The sequence below is a fragment of the Chelon labrosus genome, assembly GCF_963514085.1.
Source record: "Chelon labrosus genome assembly, chromosome: 24".
NCBI classification, from domain to species: Eukaryota; Metazoa; Chordata; class Actinopteri; order Mugiliformes; family Mugilidae; genus Chelon; species Chelon labrosus.
Genome location: NC_140357.1, coordinates 3,929,444 through 3,946,275, shown reverse-complemented (window position 1 = coordinate 3,946,275; position 16,832 = coordinate 3,929,444). Strand labels below are relative to the sequence as shown.

Sequence of the window (16,832 nt, the reverse complement as noted above, 5' to 3'; positions counted from 1 at the left end):
TGTATCTAAAAGTGTGTCTGTTTGGTATCTGAAGCCTGCGACATTTCTCTGCGCTGCATCTCCTGTCACGCTCTCCTTGTCTCTTAGGGCTGATAACTTTCACCAGATACAAGATAAAAACACACAGATCATACAGTAGAGAGAGTCAGGGCGAAAACACTTGTGACTGTTTTGATGAATCCTAGTTTAAAGGGATGCAAACCTGCAAAGATGTACAAATATAGACCATTTGCTGCAGCACATGGCACAAGGGATGTTGTGGCCCCATGAAACAAATCACTTAATGAGACAAAACATCACGAGAGTAGGTTATTAGAAACTGAAAGTGGTACAAAGCTCAAGATAAAAACTACAATTCAGAGAATATTAACCTAGTTTTGTCCGTCTGTAATAGATTTTTCTTTCTAATAAGTTATCATGTGGCCCCTCATATTTGTTTAGGGACATTTTGGAATATCCTATTTTTTTTTTTTTTGTTTGTTTTTTTTTTTGGATTTTTTTTCAGTAGATCACACTATTTTTATTAAAAATACAAATCATTTAATAAAATGCAGATGCCCTGACTGCATCCAGGAAGGCGCCTGATGTGAGGAGGCGTGACACTCCCGGGTCATATGAGCGTCACCAGCGGCTCCGGGGCCAGAGAGCAGGGGACACCGGAGCGCCATGTCACCGTATCACAGCCACGCTCGGCCGGGAAGAATGGAGTCGATTTAACCGCCCGGTACCCGGAGAGCACATCGACAGGTAACGTTACCGAGCTTCTGCTGGTGAAAATGCTCGCTTTGTTTCGTTTTGATCGGGAAGTAAAGTCGCGAACGCTCTTTGCGAGCGGCTCGCCCATTATCGGACAACTGTTTACGGCGAGGCTTCCATTATCGGACAGATTTTTACACGATTCATCAAAAATACTGACGCCGACTGGATACAAGTAAGCAAGCTTTAATAGACAAACAGCCATTTTAGAAGTAAATTTATGCTATTTAAAATCGCGTTCAAACTTGGTACTGTAGCCACGCCCCGGTTTGGCGCCTGTCCGATAATGGATCTACAAAGGCTACAAAGTTTACAACTCTGCAATGTGATTACTGCCGATCCCATGATGACCTTGTTTATTGATAAGACATAAGTTATGTTTAAGTCACGCTCACCTCAGGTGTCCTGTCGTGACTTTTGGGCCCTGCTGACTTAACATAATAGCTCCTGCACTGAAACCGCAACCAAAAACAGAAGCATTTTATTTTGAAGTTTCAAATTAACTTATATACTTGAAGTAGATAACGTTTTTATTATTATTGTGACTGGAATAAACCCACAGAGCAGCTTTGCCTTCACATCCTTCTGGGAAGGAAACACATGACTCCCATGTGTGTGGCCATTCATTCCTGCCTCTTTTTCTGCTGCTTCAGAAATGTTAATGCTTCTCCAGAACAAATGACAGGAGCTATGGTGACCAGGACAAAGACATCATTTACCCGACTTTAGCCCTTTGTTAGAAATGCTTTTTTACTGCTAGTTCATCTGATGGTGGGGCCTTATGGGAAATATTTATGGACTACAAAGAAATTGGGTGAGTAACATTAATCTAGCGGTCTTTTTGTTTGTTGTAATGAAACTTGTAGTGTAGCCTACTGAACATACAAAGATATTTCTCATGGTGCATATGGGTTTGTAACTGAAGTATCACAGGCCCTGCGATACAATACTGTCTGGATACTTATGTCACGATATGATATTATCACAATACACAACATCAAGTCACAACAAGATATTATGGCAATACTTAAGTCGCAATACGATATTATCACGATACTTAAGTCATAATACGATATTATCGTGATACTTAAGTCACAGTACGATATTTTTACGATACTTAAGTCATAATACGATATTATCACGATACTTAAATGATAATACGATATTATCACGATACTTAAGTTTCTATGCAATATTATCGCTATAGTTAAGCCATGATAAAATATCATCACAATACTTCATTCACAGTGAATATTATCACAATACTTTGCGATATATCACAACGCTTAAGTCATAGTAAGTCATGGCATCTGTATTATTAAGTGGGAAATACGCAACAGGTACATCTAGTGGGCCAATAAAGCAGTTAATGTTATTAGTTTAATGCCAAAAGTTTATTTATACCTTCAACATGGATACTTGGAGTGTGTGTGTATGTGAACATAACCACTTTAAAGGACAAGTATCTGCTGTTGATGCTTCCCTGAGTAATGAGGCTGACTATCTCTGTCACTGACCGTGATGGATGAGGTGAGCCTGTTCATGTAGAAAAGCTGTTGGATTGCCCACGTCCTCCTCTGAGATTTGGTCCGGGATGTAGGCGGGATGATTGCTCTTATCCTAAGCTGATATGTAAAGTATGCCAGCGTGTGGTGCAGGATTAAGTGCGCACTTAAATCCTCATTAGTCACTTTGCTGAGCCTGTGTGGGTGAACTTCTCTGGCCACTTCATAATAAGTCTCTCTTTCTCTTTTTCAGGTCGCCGATGCAGTGATCTGTGTGCAGATGTAACGGTGAGGAAAAGTCAATTCCCGTTGCTGACTCACTGGTCCTGTGATCAGGATCCATGTGATGATCATATTGCACCAAGTGTATGAAGTTCATTAGTTGTGTCATGTAATGAGTGTGTTGTGGCTGTGTAACAGGATTAGCCAGTCGACTGACTTGAATCAGTTTTACTCGCAGTGTGAGGAAATATAATTCTTGTTTACAGGCCACGGGTGGCAAAGTGAAACTTGGCAGAGAGGCACTTTGTTCTTATTTGTATGACTAAAGGTCAAACATAATGAAACAAACATTTGTCAGGCCTGTTGTTATTATGAGATGTTGTCTGACTAAAAATGATTTGATTGCACAGTACATATTTTGCTTTCTAAACTAACTGAAAGTTTTTCCTCCCCAGGGCAAACTGGGTTTTCCATCGTTCTCCAGATCTTCTGTGCTGACTCTTGGCCCAGACTACTAACCCCAGCAAACCCCATCAGCCATGATGTCCAAGTCAACTCTCCTGAAGGTGATCCTTCTGGGTGACGGTGGCGTGGGCAAATCTTCCCTCATGAACCGCTACGTCACCAACAAGTTCGACTCGCACCTCTTCCACACCATAGGCGTGGAGTTCCTCAACAAAGAGCTAGAGGTGGACGGGCAGAAAGTCATCCTGCAGATCTGGGACACAGCCGGTCAGGAGCGCTTCCGCAGCCTCCGCACGCCTTTCTATCGAGGCTCCGACTGCTGCCTCCTCACCTTCAGCGTGGACGATGGACAGAGTTTCCAAAACCTGGCCAACTGGAAGAAGGAGTTCACTTACTATGCAGACGTAAAGGACCCTGACAACTTCCCCTTCGTGGTGCTGGGCAACAAACTGGATGTTCCTGAGCGTCAGGTGTCAGGGGAGGACGCTCGGCAATGGTGTCGTGAAAACGGCGGACACCCGTACTTCGAGACAAGCGCCAAGGATGCTACGAATGTAGCTTCAGCCTTTGAGGAGGCAGTTCGTCGCATTCTGGCGCTGGACCACAGAGATGATCAACTCATTAACACCAACACAGTGGACTTACAGAGGAAGCGTCACCCTGAGCCCAGCTGCTGTTGAGCTGAATGCTACTTTAAGAGATGGCACATGAGGGTTTGAGTGTGCAAAGAAAGAGGAACGGGTGGTTTAGCAGTTACTGTTCAACACAGCATGTGATGTCCTCGGTTAGACTCTTGGTCAGGATCAGCATTTTAAAACCAATCTGGATATATTTAAGCTCAGAATGGAGGTTTCGTGACATTATATTCAGCATTTTTACACCATCAGGAGACACTATTCCTGTTCACTGGAAAAAACTACAATATGAACTGGTTGATGTGAACTGGTTGATAATGAAGCGCTCAGGATTTCCACTACAGTCAGTCTATAAGACGTGCTAAAGGCTAAAAAAACATTGATGAATCATTGACGGAGCGGTGCCTGCCAATTTCAGCCCATAAAAACAGAAGTCCTGAGATTATGTTTTGCCCAGATACTGATACAAGAGGAAGTACAGATTAGAAACTATACAACCTCATTTACAACCTTATTGTGAGGACAACCGTTGCAGTTTAACTCGAATAAACAAACCGGTGGCCCACAATAGAAGAGCCCATAAATACTCAGAATTATTTCAGGTCAGAAAAACTAAAAACAACAATGTCTATTTCTCTTGAAACGAGTGTTGATGATGTTAAAATTGTATTCATTAATAATACAAGTGATAAAACAGTAATTAAGTTATTAATTTCCTGTATTCATGCGTTGTTCTTAACATTCAAATGTGCCTTCATCAAGGTAAATGACTTCCACAATTTTTTACACTTAAAATAAAATGTCAGCCAACAAAGTAACTGGATAAATGCTTCAGTTTGTCTTTGGTTTTCTAGCAGTGCAGTACCCCGTTTTGTCCACAAGATGGTGCCCAGGTGTCAAGAATTGGAAGAGCTAAACCCCAGTTTGTGGCTTCACAGTCACATTAATCTCCATCAAATTGAAATCATGGGCTAAAGAGGAAGTGGACTTAAATTTCAGATTGAGTTTTGAGGCTCTGCGCTGTATTGATCAGGCTGTGGTTGGACATGTTATTTAAACGCTACAACAGAAGCAGCAAATTAGATACAAGAATTATTGGGATACCAATCAGCAGTAGCTCTTCAGGGAACATTAGTGAAAACACCTGGGTGGGTGTGACCTCCAGAAAAAGCTGAAACAGAAAGAAGCACAGGATGACCCAGATTGGCATCACCTGCTGCAAGAGTGGCCTACAAATGCTGACACGCTCCAAGCTTTTCAGCAGTTAAAAAAAAAAGCAAGCTAACATCAGCTAGCTTAAACATTGAACGCACAGGAAAACTTCGAACCTCCTTCAAGCTAAATGATATAAAGTAGCTCACCACGCTCATTAATAGGTATATTGTTCCTTTGATTCACGGTAGTCTTCAAGTTAAACCTGCTGTAGATTCACTCGCAAGCTAGCTCAATCATGAATGGGGAAAAAATGCTAACCTGCAGCCATCTGAAAGAAATGGTGCTAGCTTACAGTTTGCTGGCATGCTAAGAAACAGTATTTTTCCTTGCTTTTCTACAATTAAAAAATTGCCAGCTGCTTGAACTTAGTAGTAAATGGGGAAATTCAAATATAGAATAAACAAAAATTCATTTAGAACTAGCCATGGTGAACTTTGCCAGTATTTTTTATGATGGTTATAGATATAAGCGTGCAGTTGAGAAAATATTATTTTTTTCCTCATAAAAATCACGAACTCAAGAAAGAGGCAGGAGACGCACGGTGTCACGATAATAAAAAATATCGGTTTTACTAGAGAAGGTTACAAAAATCATCACTATATAGGAGTCATAGAACTATTTCCAACTTAAAAAATTAAAACCATAATGAAACACCTACAGGGACTACAATGCCATCAAAGTACAATGGAATTTTCTTTAGAAAAGAGTGGGAGGAAGGGGGCAAACACCGCCTACCATAGTTGTCAGTACATTTGACTACACATCACCTGAAAAACTGCAAAGACACAGTCATGTCTCCTTCATGCAAATAACGAGGAAACAACAACACCCTGACACGCATCGTCTTATAGGAAATTGAAATTTGCCTTTACATCAACCTGGTGGCAAAGCACGTATATTTATCAACATAACACACATGGCAATATAGTCCTTTTTTATACAGAATAGACAGCTGCACACATGGACGATACTGACATGCTTCATCTCATCGAAAAATTTGTCTTTTTTGTTTTTTGAGGGTAAACTAACCGGTTTTAGAATATAGTTCATGATTATTAAACAATATCTGGTTATAAAATCAATGTATGAAATTCCTGACTTGTTTTATTCAGAGTGTAAACATCCAAAAACAGTCTCTGTGGCTCATGTAAGAGGCATGACGTTAAAGGTAAAAAGAAAAAAAGAAAAAAGAAGCGACTCTGTTTTTTGTCAACGCGCTGACGAGTCACTTTGGCCGACCATTGAAAAATAAGCACAAATGTGTTTCATAAAATAATTGTTACTGAATCACAAGAAAACCTCAGCTGCCTAAAACTGATAAAACATTAACAAATCAATTTTGTGTTTTTTTTTATTTTGTATTTTAAAATGTATACGTCACAAGCACCTCAATCCATCATATCATATCATGACTGCACTGTATCCCTCTCACAACATATCATTTAAGATGTTACATTACAATTATTATATCAAATGCAGAACTAGTATTTGAGTGCTAAACACATATCTCAAAGGGTACATTTACATATATTGGTGGAAAAAAAGAATAGAAGAGCATGGCAAAACACTGATTGTGTTCTCCCTGTTTCGGGAGAGGTGTTAATCGAGCTTTTTAGGGTGATTCGGCTATTTACAGGTGAACCTTCATTCTCAAAAGGAAGAATTGATTGAACAGGTTTTTACGGTATAAGTCACACAGGACAGCGTACCAGTCTGGTAAGAGTTTCAATGGTGAGGCTTTGGAAAAGAACACAACTGGTGAAAATCTGATTTGGTTTGATACCTGAGGTGTGTGTTTCTTTTTAAGACCCGGACAGATTTATCTTTTATTTCTGCTGCCGCTGGTGAAGAGTGTAGCAAAAATCGCAAAGGTCTTAAACAGGATAGTTTGACATATTAGGAAGAGTGCTGGTTCGCTTTCTTGTCAAGAATCAGATGAGAAGTTTGATACCAATATAAATATCAAGTTAAAGTTGGCTAGCTTCAGCACTGAAAACACAGGCGACATAGCTAACCTGGCTCTGGTTCAATGATATAAAGTTAATAAGATAATTAATGAAAATTTATCTTGTTACTTTCATTAACACCAAAAGCTGTTGCTGTTTCACTGGTTCTGATCTGTATGCTAATCTTAGCTAACACACTTGGCACACCTGTAGCGTCACACCTTATTGTTTAAAAGGCGAACCTGTCTCCATCTTAAAGAAACAGAACTGGCTTACCAAGCCAGTGAATATGTGTATTATCTTTTCAGTTTAATTCACATAAAACAGTCTGAATTGTTCTAAAAAGAGCTTGCTGGTTACCTGGTACCAGTCTTCATGCTAATCTTAGCGAGCCCGGTACTGGTTCTAGCTTAGCAGCTTTGCTAGCCCAAACACCAGAATGGCTAACCTACAATATCCAATTGTTTCATTCAGACAAAAATGTTCAAATTAGGTATTGTTGAGCCATTAATCTTCTCCAACCCATGAAACGAAAGCAAATCAGCACTTTCCTAGAACTATTCCTTTAATAATAGCATGCTATGCCTCTGGTCTTAAATGAACTGTTAGAATCTTGGTGCTGAAAATAAACTGTTCATGTAAATGCACAGTAATCCTTGAGATACCACATGAATTGAGATTTAGGTAATTATATGAGAGAGGGGGGTCGGGGTGGTTTGTGTTTTTTAGGGATTTTGAATCTCCGTTATCCTTTTTGTTTGTTAAATAGTGCAACAACGTATCAAGCATTAGCAATTAAAGTTAAAGATGGAGAAAAAAGTAAAGGAGGAAAAAAAAGCTATGAGCGCAAATCATAAAGAAGAACAAAGATCATAATAATACCTGGCATACTTTTCAGAGTATTAAAAAAAACAACAACATTCGTACACATTCGCACAATATATTCATATTCATATATATATGCATATAAAACACCAAAAAAAACGGAGGAAGTTGGTCGCTGCCTGGCTTCCCTGTGGATGAAGCAGACAGTGAACAATGTTTTTAGGCTGTTAGGAGCTGTGTGTTGAGAGGCTGAGCTGGCTCAGGGCGCGAGGCCATCACAGCCGGGACCACGTTCACAAGCCGCCGCCCAAAAGCACGCGGGAGGAGACACTTCTGAACTGATGTACTGTACCTGAGCTCGACCCCGACGGACGAGCCCTCCCGTTCTGAAGCATCTGCCTCCGTCTGGGCCTGCCCGTTCTCCTGACCCTCTATTCTCTTCCCCTCTGGTGCGAGCAAGCGCCCACAACCCCTTAGAAACATCGGGAAGAGGATGGAGAGTCAGGAGTTTGGGGGACTATCAAACATGACCGAGGTGGTTTGTTTTAACTGAGGGAAGGATGGGCACTGGGTGTTGCGAGGTGGGGGTTCGAGGTCTGGAGAGGAGATGGATGGCGGTGGAAGAGGATCTCTTGTCCTTATGAGTAGGAGGAGGAGTTCTGGCCATCCTTGGAGCGCGCCTCAGCCTCCAGATCCTGGTCATCCTTGGTCTTGATGTCCTGGTACTCGTGCGTGGAGACAGCGCTCCTCAGATAGGCCCAGTTGGCTGCCAAAATCATCAGGTAGTGGACCTAAAGAGAAACAACATGTTTTCTTCATGCTCAAGGATAGCAAATAAAAGGGGTGACTAACTCTATACTACATTATATGTTTTATAATGTTGTATAATGAATAATGTTCTTTAAAGAGCTTGGTTAAAGCTAATGATCACATGTGACTCTACGAATTAGTCTGGGAGATCAAATGGGATTGAAACCTGGAGTTCAGATTGCCCAAATTTTTGCCCAATAATTTTACTTAAATTACACGGCAGGAGGTCTAAATATAAGAAAATAGTTATTATATAAAAAAATATGGAGCAAAGTAACAAACCAGTTGCTCTATCTACCTCCTGAACAGTTGCCTGTAAAGCATCACGGCTTCCAGATGATCCAGCACAATATTTAGAGAGGTGCTTATTTTTTTTTAGAATCTCCATTTCCCTGGACACAAAACAAAAAAGCCCGCCTCCACAGCAGAGTAAAACACTGACCCTCAGTACGAACACATACTCAAACACGGAGAGAGGCTGGCTGCGGGGCAGGATTTCAACCCATAGAATGACATACATGAGAGGCGGTGTTGCTACGGCAACAGATAAGCACGCCATGGCAACGTGCATATTTTCAGCAGCACATTATCGGCGCGATCATGAGGAGCTTACCAAAGCGATGACGGTGGCGCCGGCGCCGGCCAGCGCCACGATGTAGAGGTGGTACGACAGGTAGAACTGTGAATCAAAAGAGATATTAGTGAGGGGAGGAAAGGAAGGAGAGGAAAACAAAAAATAAAATCGAGAGGTCAGCGTCCTCTCACCTCGCTGGTGTTACAGATGTCGCCCAGTGTGGCTCCACAAGCTTTTCCTGGTGTGGCGTTCAACGGAATTACACCTGCAGGATCAGAGAGATGAAACGTCACAGGACTGCCGCTTCTCTCATCTGAGACAAGAAGCTTTTATCTCCCCAGAGACTGTATGATTGAAGGTATTATGAATTAGGCTCAGATAAAGATTAAAGGAAACAGGGCTGCTGCTGCCGCTGCTGGAAAAATATGGGTCATTATTTTGAAGCCCTTTTTAGCATAGAACTGACAGCTTTTTATATATATTTCTTATAGTTTTTCTACTTTGCACCCATATTAGCATTAAAATGTGCGACAGGATGCTTTGCACAAAAGGAAGAGATCAGAAATCTTTCCTCAGAAAACTTTATCTCCTGAACAATAATTTGATGACTGCCAGTAATTGGGGTTAATATTTCATACAGCACACTAGTACAGTACCGCAGCCAATGAAGCATATGTGATATGTGATGCTCATCCCACTTCATAAGCGGGCCAGCTGTCTTTCAAATGTGGGTCACGTATCATACACTGCGGCCATAAAACCGATAACCTCATACGCAATCACAGGAGAGCGTTGCGTTGCTTTAATACTTCATGGTTTGTTTTCACAGCGACACTATCAGGATCTCAATATTCTAAATGTACACGCTGACCTCATATGCGTAAAATGACATTTAAAGCAGCTGGAGATGAATATGTGATGTTTATAGGGAGAGTAAAGCCTTTCCAATCATGAAAAGTCTTTCTATATCTTGCTGTCCTGCAGGTAAAGCCTGGTCTCCGTGCGGGAAAACAGCCTGAGCTCTTTCATGTGCAGTTAAAAGCCTTTATTGCTGAGGGTTAGCCAGCGTGTTTGAGCACACAGGCCTTGATCAGGATTTGTCTTAGAGTTTGAAGACATAGCATGCATTTTTGTATCATCAGGGATGTGCGTTACATTGGGATTGAGTTTGTTATTCAGTGTTTATCTCATTGGACAATCCTGTAAGTGTGTTTTTAACCACTTAATTAGCATAAAAGCATGTTTTCTGTGTTGAAGTAGACGATGAGCTGTGTATGTAGTGAGTGTGAAGCCACACAGGGCCACATAAAGTAGCATTTTCATTGAAAGTCATTGTTTTAATAACCTAGATATCAAGATCCACCTGTGCTGCAAGTTCTGCTCCTCCACACCTGAGCCAATTAAACTCCAATTAAAATGTGTCACCCTTAATTAGATCAGGTGTTCAATCAGAGCTGGAGCAAAAGTATAAAGGACAGGCTGGCCTGGATGGCTCGAGAATGAGCTGAGAGTCACTCCATGCTTCCTGTTCCAACTGGCTAAAAATCCTGCTTTCAAACTGTTATTGGGGCAAAGGATAAAATCCACCTTGTCACACTGCATTAATAGTTCAACAGCCCTTGATTTGTTGGATTTGTCATCATCACATAATGTTTGCAATGCTCTAATGCTGAAAGTGGAAGAAATTTTAATTATCTGCAATGCTAATGACAAATATCTTTAGGTGACAAATGTCAAAACTGGTCATAGAATTTTTTTCTGCAACTAAATAATGTATTTTATTGAGGCCATTGTTAGCTAACTTTTAACAAATGTGACTAGTAGCGTATACTTGGTATTTGAGGATTTGTATTTGTATTAGATTTTTGATTTTAGACAATAAAAGCAGGAACTCATGGTGGCTAATGCAAGCTAACTTTAAACAACAGGAACAGCTCTTTGTGGTGACTAATTTTAGCTTAACTTAAACAACATGAACAGTAGCTTATGATGGCTAATGTTAGCCAATTTTAGACCAATACAACGAGATGCTTATGGCGGCTAATGTTAGCTAACTTTAGACCAATACAACAAGTTGCTTAAGGGGACCAAAGTAAGATTAAGTCAACATAACGAGTTGCTTATGCTAGCTAATTTAAGCTAAACTTAAATATGAACTGCAGTTCATATTTAAGTCTGCATGAAGGCTGTTAGCTAAGTTTAGACCAACACAACAAGTTGCCTGTATGGTGGCTAATGTAAGATAAGTTTAAATCAACAAAATGAGTTGCTTGTGGTAGCTAAACTTGGCTAACCATAAACAAATATGAACAGTAGCTTATGATGGATAATGGTAGCTAAGTGTGGAGCAATATGACCTGTGCCTTATGATGGGTAATGTTAGTTTAAACTAATGTAACACGTGACTTGCTATGGCTAACTAGATACAGAGTTTGGCTAAAATGACCAGTGTCAATAGGACTTGCAACTTACTAAATTTACTGACAAATATATTAATGCTTAAACAAAAAGTAAATTGAAGAAATTAATTAATGAATGCATACAACTCCACAAACCCATGCAGTATACTGTGACTCTATGTGGCGCTACTGACCATACTGCCTGACATCCACACAGATGGAATCAGGAGAGGTGATGTTGGCGTCAGGAGACTTCATGGCAGCACAGGTATTCCACATGTTAAAGAACAGGAAAACGGGGATCGCCGTGAAGCCGAAGATGGCAAAGAAGGCCAGAGCGAGGATGTAGGTCAGGAACATGAACTGAGGAGAGGGATTTAGATTTTGTCACTTTTTGCATTTCAAATAGGTTAATAATGCTCATTAAAAACCTCAGCCCACACAATCAGAGGCCTAATGCACATGTTAGTGGACGTCTGCAGCAATTAGAGTAATCAGGCCAGAAAGGACCAACTATGCCAGAGTTACCCAAAAGGCACAAGAGGACTTTGTAGTATTTGTGTGTGTGTGCATGTTTTGGTGTATATCTGTATTACTTATGTGGATGTAAATGTGTAGAGGTGTGTGATTGCGCCTCTGCATAACTTTTCATGATGACACTTGACTTGCAAAGCATAACGAACGACTGTTGTGCTAGAAATTCAAGCCAGTAGTCACTATTTAAAGCAAAAACCCTGTAAATTACACATCAAAGTAATTAAATCTAATTTAGACGCCTTCATTTGCAGCAGAACTGGGTCAGTGGGTGTGATGATTTGCTGCAGCTCCTTGTGTGTACGTGTGTATGTGTCGACATACGAAGGCAGTGATGCAGCGTCCACAGACGGTGGTCTTGAAGTCGCTCTGCAGCTCCTTCTTGATGGCGCTGGTGGTGTAAAAGCCCTCAGCCAGCAGGACGATGGCGTAGACGAAGAAGAAGGAAGCGATGCCATAGATGATGTACTGAAAGATCTGGATTCTGCACACACAGAAAAAGCACAATATTAGGAATATTAATATTCAAACATAGGGCTTTTGACCTGGACATGGCAACTTTGGATACCTGCAGCCCAACCAGAAGCTAATGTTTGCTAGATTTGGCCTTCATTTTTCTGTTGCGTGTTTTTTTTTTCTGTTTGTTATATCATATAAAAGAATATTTTATGAATTGATTTAATTACCAACTAACTATGACTGATGGTTTCAGTCATAGTTAATTTTAGAGCTGTGACTTAGGGTGGCTTATGTTAGCTAACTTAAGACAAACGCTGGCAGCTGCTTATGGTGGCTAATGTTAGCTAATTGTATACAAGTATGAACAGTAGCGTATTAAGGCTAAAATTTGCTAACTTATCAGTAGCCTATGACGGCTAATAACTTGAGACAAACATAACCAGTAGCTTATAATGTCTATAGCTGTATAACATTAGACAAATATGGACAGTACCGTATGCTAATGTTAGCCTGCTTTCGAAAAATATGACTTGTAGCTTATTCTTGCTAGTTCTAGACAAGTCTGGTCATATACTGTATCCTATGGTAGCTAATGTTAACTAACTTTAGAGATTTTTTACGATTAATAATACGTTTGGAAAACAAAACAAGACGAGTACCAGTATACGACAATCTCAAATTGTAAAGCTTTAATTAATCCCCTTAATTGGATAAAGTAGCAGAACTGTGTCAAACAGAATAAACTGTCTATCGTGGGAGCAGGGTTCATTTTTAATAAATGTAGCAAAAATATTGCATGTATTCTTTAAATGTCTTTGACAATTGAAATACTGTAAATGCCTTCTCCTTTTACTTATAACTGCATTCTTGCATGCTCACTCACTTAGCTGAGACATTTATTGGATTTAGTGCGCTCTGAATCATGACAGATATGTGGGTGGCTGTCCTCGACAGATTTCATAACTGCAGGGCGAGTACTGATGTATTCTGGTCCTACTAGAAAGCATGAAAGTAAATGAAATCTGGTGCCAGAACTCAACATCGATTCATTCTTTTCTACTGGAAACCTTGAAGCATGTGTTCACAAAACGGCTCACAGAGCACATGTGGATACTTGGATTGGAAGCATATGAGGACTTACACCACGGTGAGGGTGGCGTGGTCGCTGGTGACCCTGGAGAAGTGGTTCTCTAGCATGGTCAGGGTCCCAGTCAGTGCCACGTGGCCGCAGCCACAGAACAGGGCCACCCCTGAGAAGCAGAGGATGGTGGCCACCAGTGAGGCGTAGGGCACCCCGCCCAGACACTTGATGCAGCACTCGAAGCATCCTACAGGAGGAGACAAAGAGCATGAGTTATTCACTTCCACACCATTCCTCAAGCTGAAAGAAAGCTTAAAACTAAGAATGTAACAATTTAGGTCAGACTTGAAAGCACACGACTGGTAACTGCTTGAACAAGCAAGAGCAAAGAGAGCGGACTCCTGCAGTGTGACATCTCAAACCGATACTGGGTCGCCTCTGCTGATGACACTGGGTGCAACACTCAACAGCTTTTTGTCCACTGCCGTTACATTTTTTTTGACTTGTGCAGAAACCTGCGTGGATGTTCAAGCATGCACGCTTCAAGAGCGCTACTCTCGGAGAAGAACACCTCTCCCTGTCAGGCATGTCGAGCGACTAATCATAGCATCAGAGTGCGTTCGCTTCGTGCTCAGCTGGGAGTGTTGAATATTACATGTAAGCTGTGCTATATTCTCACATGTACCTTCCTACTGCGAAAAAAAAAAACGCTCCCTTTTGTCCGTTGAGTTGTTTTTCTTTCTTACGAGCGGATTGAAACACATAATTCTACCATTTTCTAGCATGTCCTGCTTCATTATTTTATTTGCATAAGAACTTGCCTGAGCCTTCCACATCTTCCTCCAGCACTTATCTAAACACCAAAATGACGATGAATAATTGACAATGATCCCTTGTGCGAGAGCGGTTTCTACACAGAGACAATGATGAATTAGTAAATTTGTTTTCCATTAGCCGAGCTTTCCTGCACGGGTTACAGGCTTTGGGGTGCACAGGTGCTCCAAGCGCATGCAGCGCATCCCGCCGCCGCTCCCGCTCGCTTCACAGTCAAGAGGATGAAGAGAAACGAAAAGTAACACATTGTGTTGTGCACAAGCGTTGCATCTTATATAACGCCCGTTTAAAAATAACTCCTCAGGCAAAGCAGGAAGTAACTACGGGGAAAAAAAACTGAAAAAAAAAAAAAGACAAATGAACTGTCTTGTGTGTGCCACTTTGCTGTTTCCATGACAACCTTTTTCCAATTGGCAGCTCTGAAGCATCATTATTTCATGTTCAGAGTGGTGAATCAAAACATTTGTGAGGCCTCGGTTTGCCACGTCGCAGTGCATGTCCCTCCAACCTGGTCATGCAGGTTCACACACATACACAAGATGATCGGCTGTGACATCCCCTGCTACTAAAGCGATACCAGGCATTATGGAATAACACACTCAGCGCCGGTCATGGTGCTTTATGATATATGACAGTCAGTCCGGTGAGAACATGAGATTCACTCCAACATCCATACAAGCAGGAGCGAAGACCCTCTGACAGCTTTTATTAACGTCATGCTCAATCGATAGAGTCGGACAGCTGATGGCGTGAGGCGATATCCTTCCACATAAAGCAATTAATCCGCAGAGAAAGAGAGAGGAGGCTCTCGAGAGAGGAGGCTCTCGAGAGCTTTCACCGCCGAGGAGAGACAAAACAGAAATCCTCACCGAAACACAATAAGTGTGTAATTTTATTTTGAAGTAAAACGCTTTCTGAACTGTTCGAGCTGGGTTGCGTTACAGGCCTGAGGGCAGTAAGTTATTGATGAGTTTAAAAGAGAGAATTGATTTCAGCTTCCCTGAGGTGAAGAAAGGCCGTCAACAGGAAGTGTAGGAAAAATGTAGAGCACCCCCAACCTAATAGACTGATTTAATGTCATGCTTTTATTTTGTTTTAAGCTCCTCTATTCACGAAATTAAATTCTACAGGCCTTTAATGTATGCTTTTGTGTACTCACGACAAAGACCGAGAGTGCTGTAACTGTAGAAATCTTTACAACCCAAGTTGTAACTCTTTATTTTCCGATTTGTTCTTGACAGAAAAGCCTAAACGTCAATCTAAGATGCTGCCACCCAAAGTGCACCGGCGTTGATGAAGATTGCGTAACGCAGCGGAGGCTCGTTGCGCAATAGATCCAAATCCTGTTAATGTTATTAATGAAGGAAGCGGGCTGATGGAGGAGCGCAGCCGATAAGGCCGGGCGGCTCAAAAATCCTGAGGCGAGAAGCAGGCCGGGCCCCGAGGGGCCGGCAATGGACTCGCGGGTCGATACAATGACGACCGGGGAGGCTGTTTAAAAGCCGCTCTGCACTGACACTCCATCCAGCTCGAAAAGGTCAATCTCAGCAGGTAATTTGGTGTTAGTCCTACCTGTCAAAGGGATGTAGTAATCCTGCTTTTTCAAATGCAAATCATGAAGATCCTGGTGATACTGCGTCTATTCACGGACTAGAAAGGACTTTGTTCACTGGAGACAAATTCCAACACTGCGTGACTGGTATTTAAGGATTATATTATTTCTGCTGTTAACTCTGTCAGGTCCCCGACTCCATGCAGCTTCATGGATGAATTCATGGGTTTCTTTTGAACGCCGATCGGGCCCCCTCATCCGGTGCGCCTCTGGCTACGACTGTTTGTCAGCCTCAGTTTAAAAGTTCGCTAATGGGAAACAGACGGGGGCCAAGTGGTCAGCTCCAGCCAGGCCTAATGGAAATCAATGGACAATTCATTAGAGCAGAATTTAGGTGACACACCGATGCCGGCCCATTGCTCTCGTTTTATACCTCGCCGCGTCTCGCTACCTCTGCCTTGGCCCCTGCCTGTCTTCGCTCTGCTACTGCTCTGAAACACGACCGCATGCCCACGCTGCACTTACAGTCGGAGTTAATAGCTGAGACAATATGTCACGCTCCTGTTACGATGCTATATCGTATATCATCTCAACAAGTCAGTGAAGGCGGATCGCCGGTGAAAAGAAATGAACGATGCATAAAAATGAAGAGGAAAGGATGCATGAGTGAGGGGGTTGAGAGGAAGCTGAAAAAGCAGAGGTGAATGGAGAGGAAGGCCGGGAAAAAGACGGATCATAAGTAAGCGGAGGAAAAACAGGATAGTAGAAAGAGGCAAGGAAGTGGAGAAGGAGGCAGAGCGAGCGAGGAAGAACAGAGAAAAGAACAAGAAGGAAAGAGGAAAGTGTAAGGGAAAAGCAGCCCTTGGCCCCAGGGCTGGCAAATGGCAGTTGCCATAGCAACGTGTTACCCACGACCCAGTTCAGCGGTAGCGTAGTCCTTCGCAGCCGCTTCACTCTTCTCACACATCGATGCGGAGTGATGTAACCTCGATCGAAACCCAAAGATTGGCGCTGAAGGGC

At 41.8% G+C, this 16,832-nt stretch overlaps 2 protein-coding genes across 3 annotated transcripts in view; one reads left to right on the top strand and one right to left on the bottom strand.

The window, feature by feature from the left end:
* Positions 1-573: 573 nt before the first annotated feature.
* On the top strand, positions 574-4,295 carry LOC311509469 (ras-related protein Rab-9A-like). The gene is made up of 3 exons (XM_084574693.1): positions 574-747; positions 2,515-2,549; positions 2,939-4,295. The coding sequence occupies exon 3, from the start codon at positions 3,023-3,025 to the stop codon at positions 3,626-3,628; it is 606 nt and encodes a 201-aa protein (XP_084430819.1). The 5' UTR covers positions 574-747; positions 2,515-2,549; positions 2,939-3,022; the 3' UTR covers positions 3,629-4,295.
* A 1,045-nt stretch (positions 4,296-5,340) lies between these two features.
* The window catches only part of LOC311509468 (neuronal membrane glycoprotein M6-b-like), a 32,747-nt gene continuing 21,255 nt past the window's right edge, over positions 5,341-16,832 (bottom strand). For both annotated transcript variants that reach the window (XM_084574692.1, XM_084574691.1), the window contains exons 2-7: positions 13,487-13,673; positions 12,211-12,370; positions 11,547-11,715; positions 9,145-9,218; positions 8,993-9,058; positions 5,341-8,360 (exon numbers count right to left, since the gene is read on the bottom strand). In XM_084574692.1, the coding sequence (XP_084430818.1) occupies positions 8,208-8,360; positions 8,993-9,058; positions 9,145-9,218; positions 11,547-11,715; positions 12,211-12,370; positions 13,487-13,673 (809 nt within the window). In that variant the 3' untranslated portion in view covers positions 5,341-8,207. The remainder of the gene's footprint in view (positions 8,361-8,992; positions 9,059-9,144; positions 9,219-11,546; positions 11,716-12,210; positions 12,371-13,486; positions 13,674-16,832) is intronic.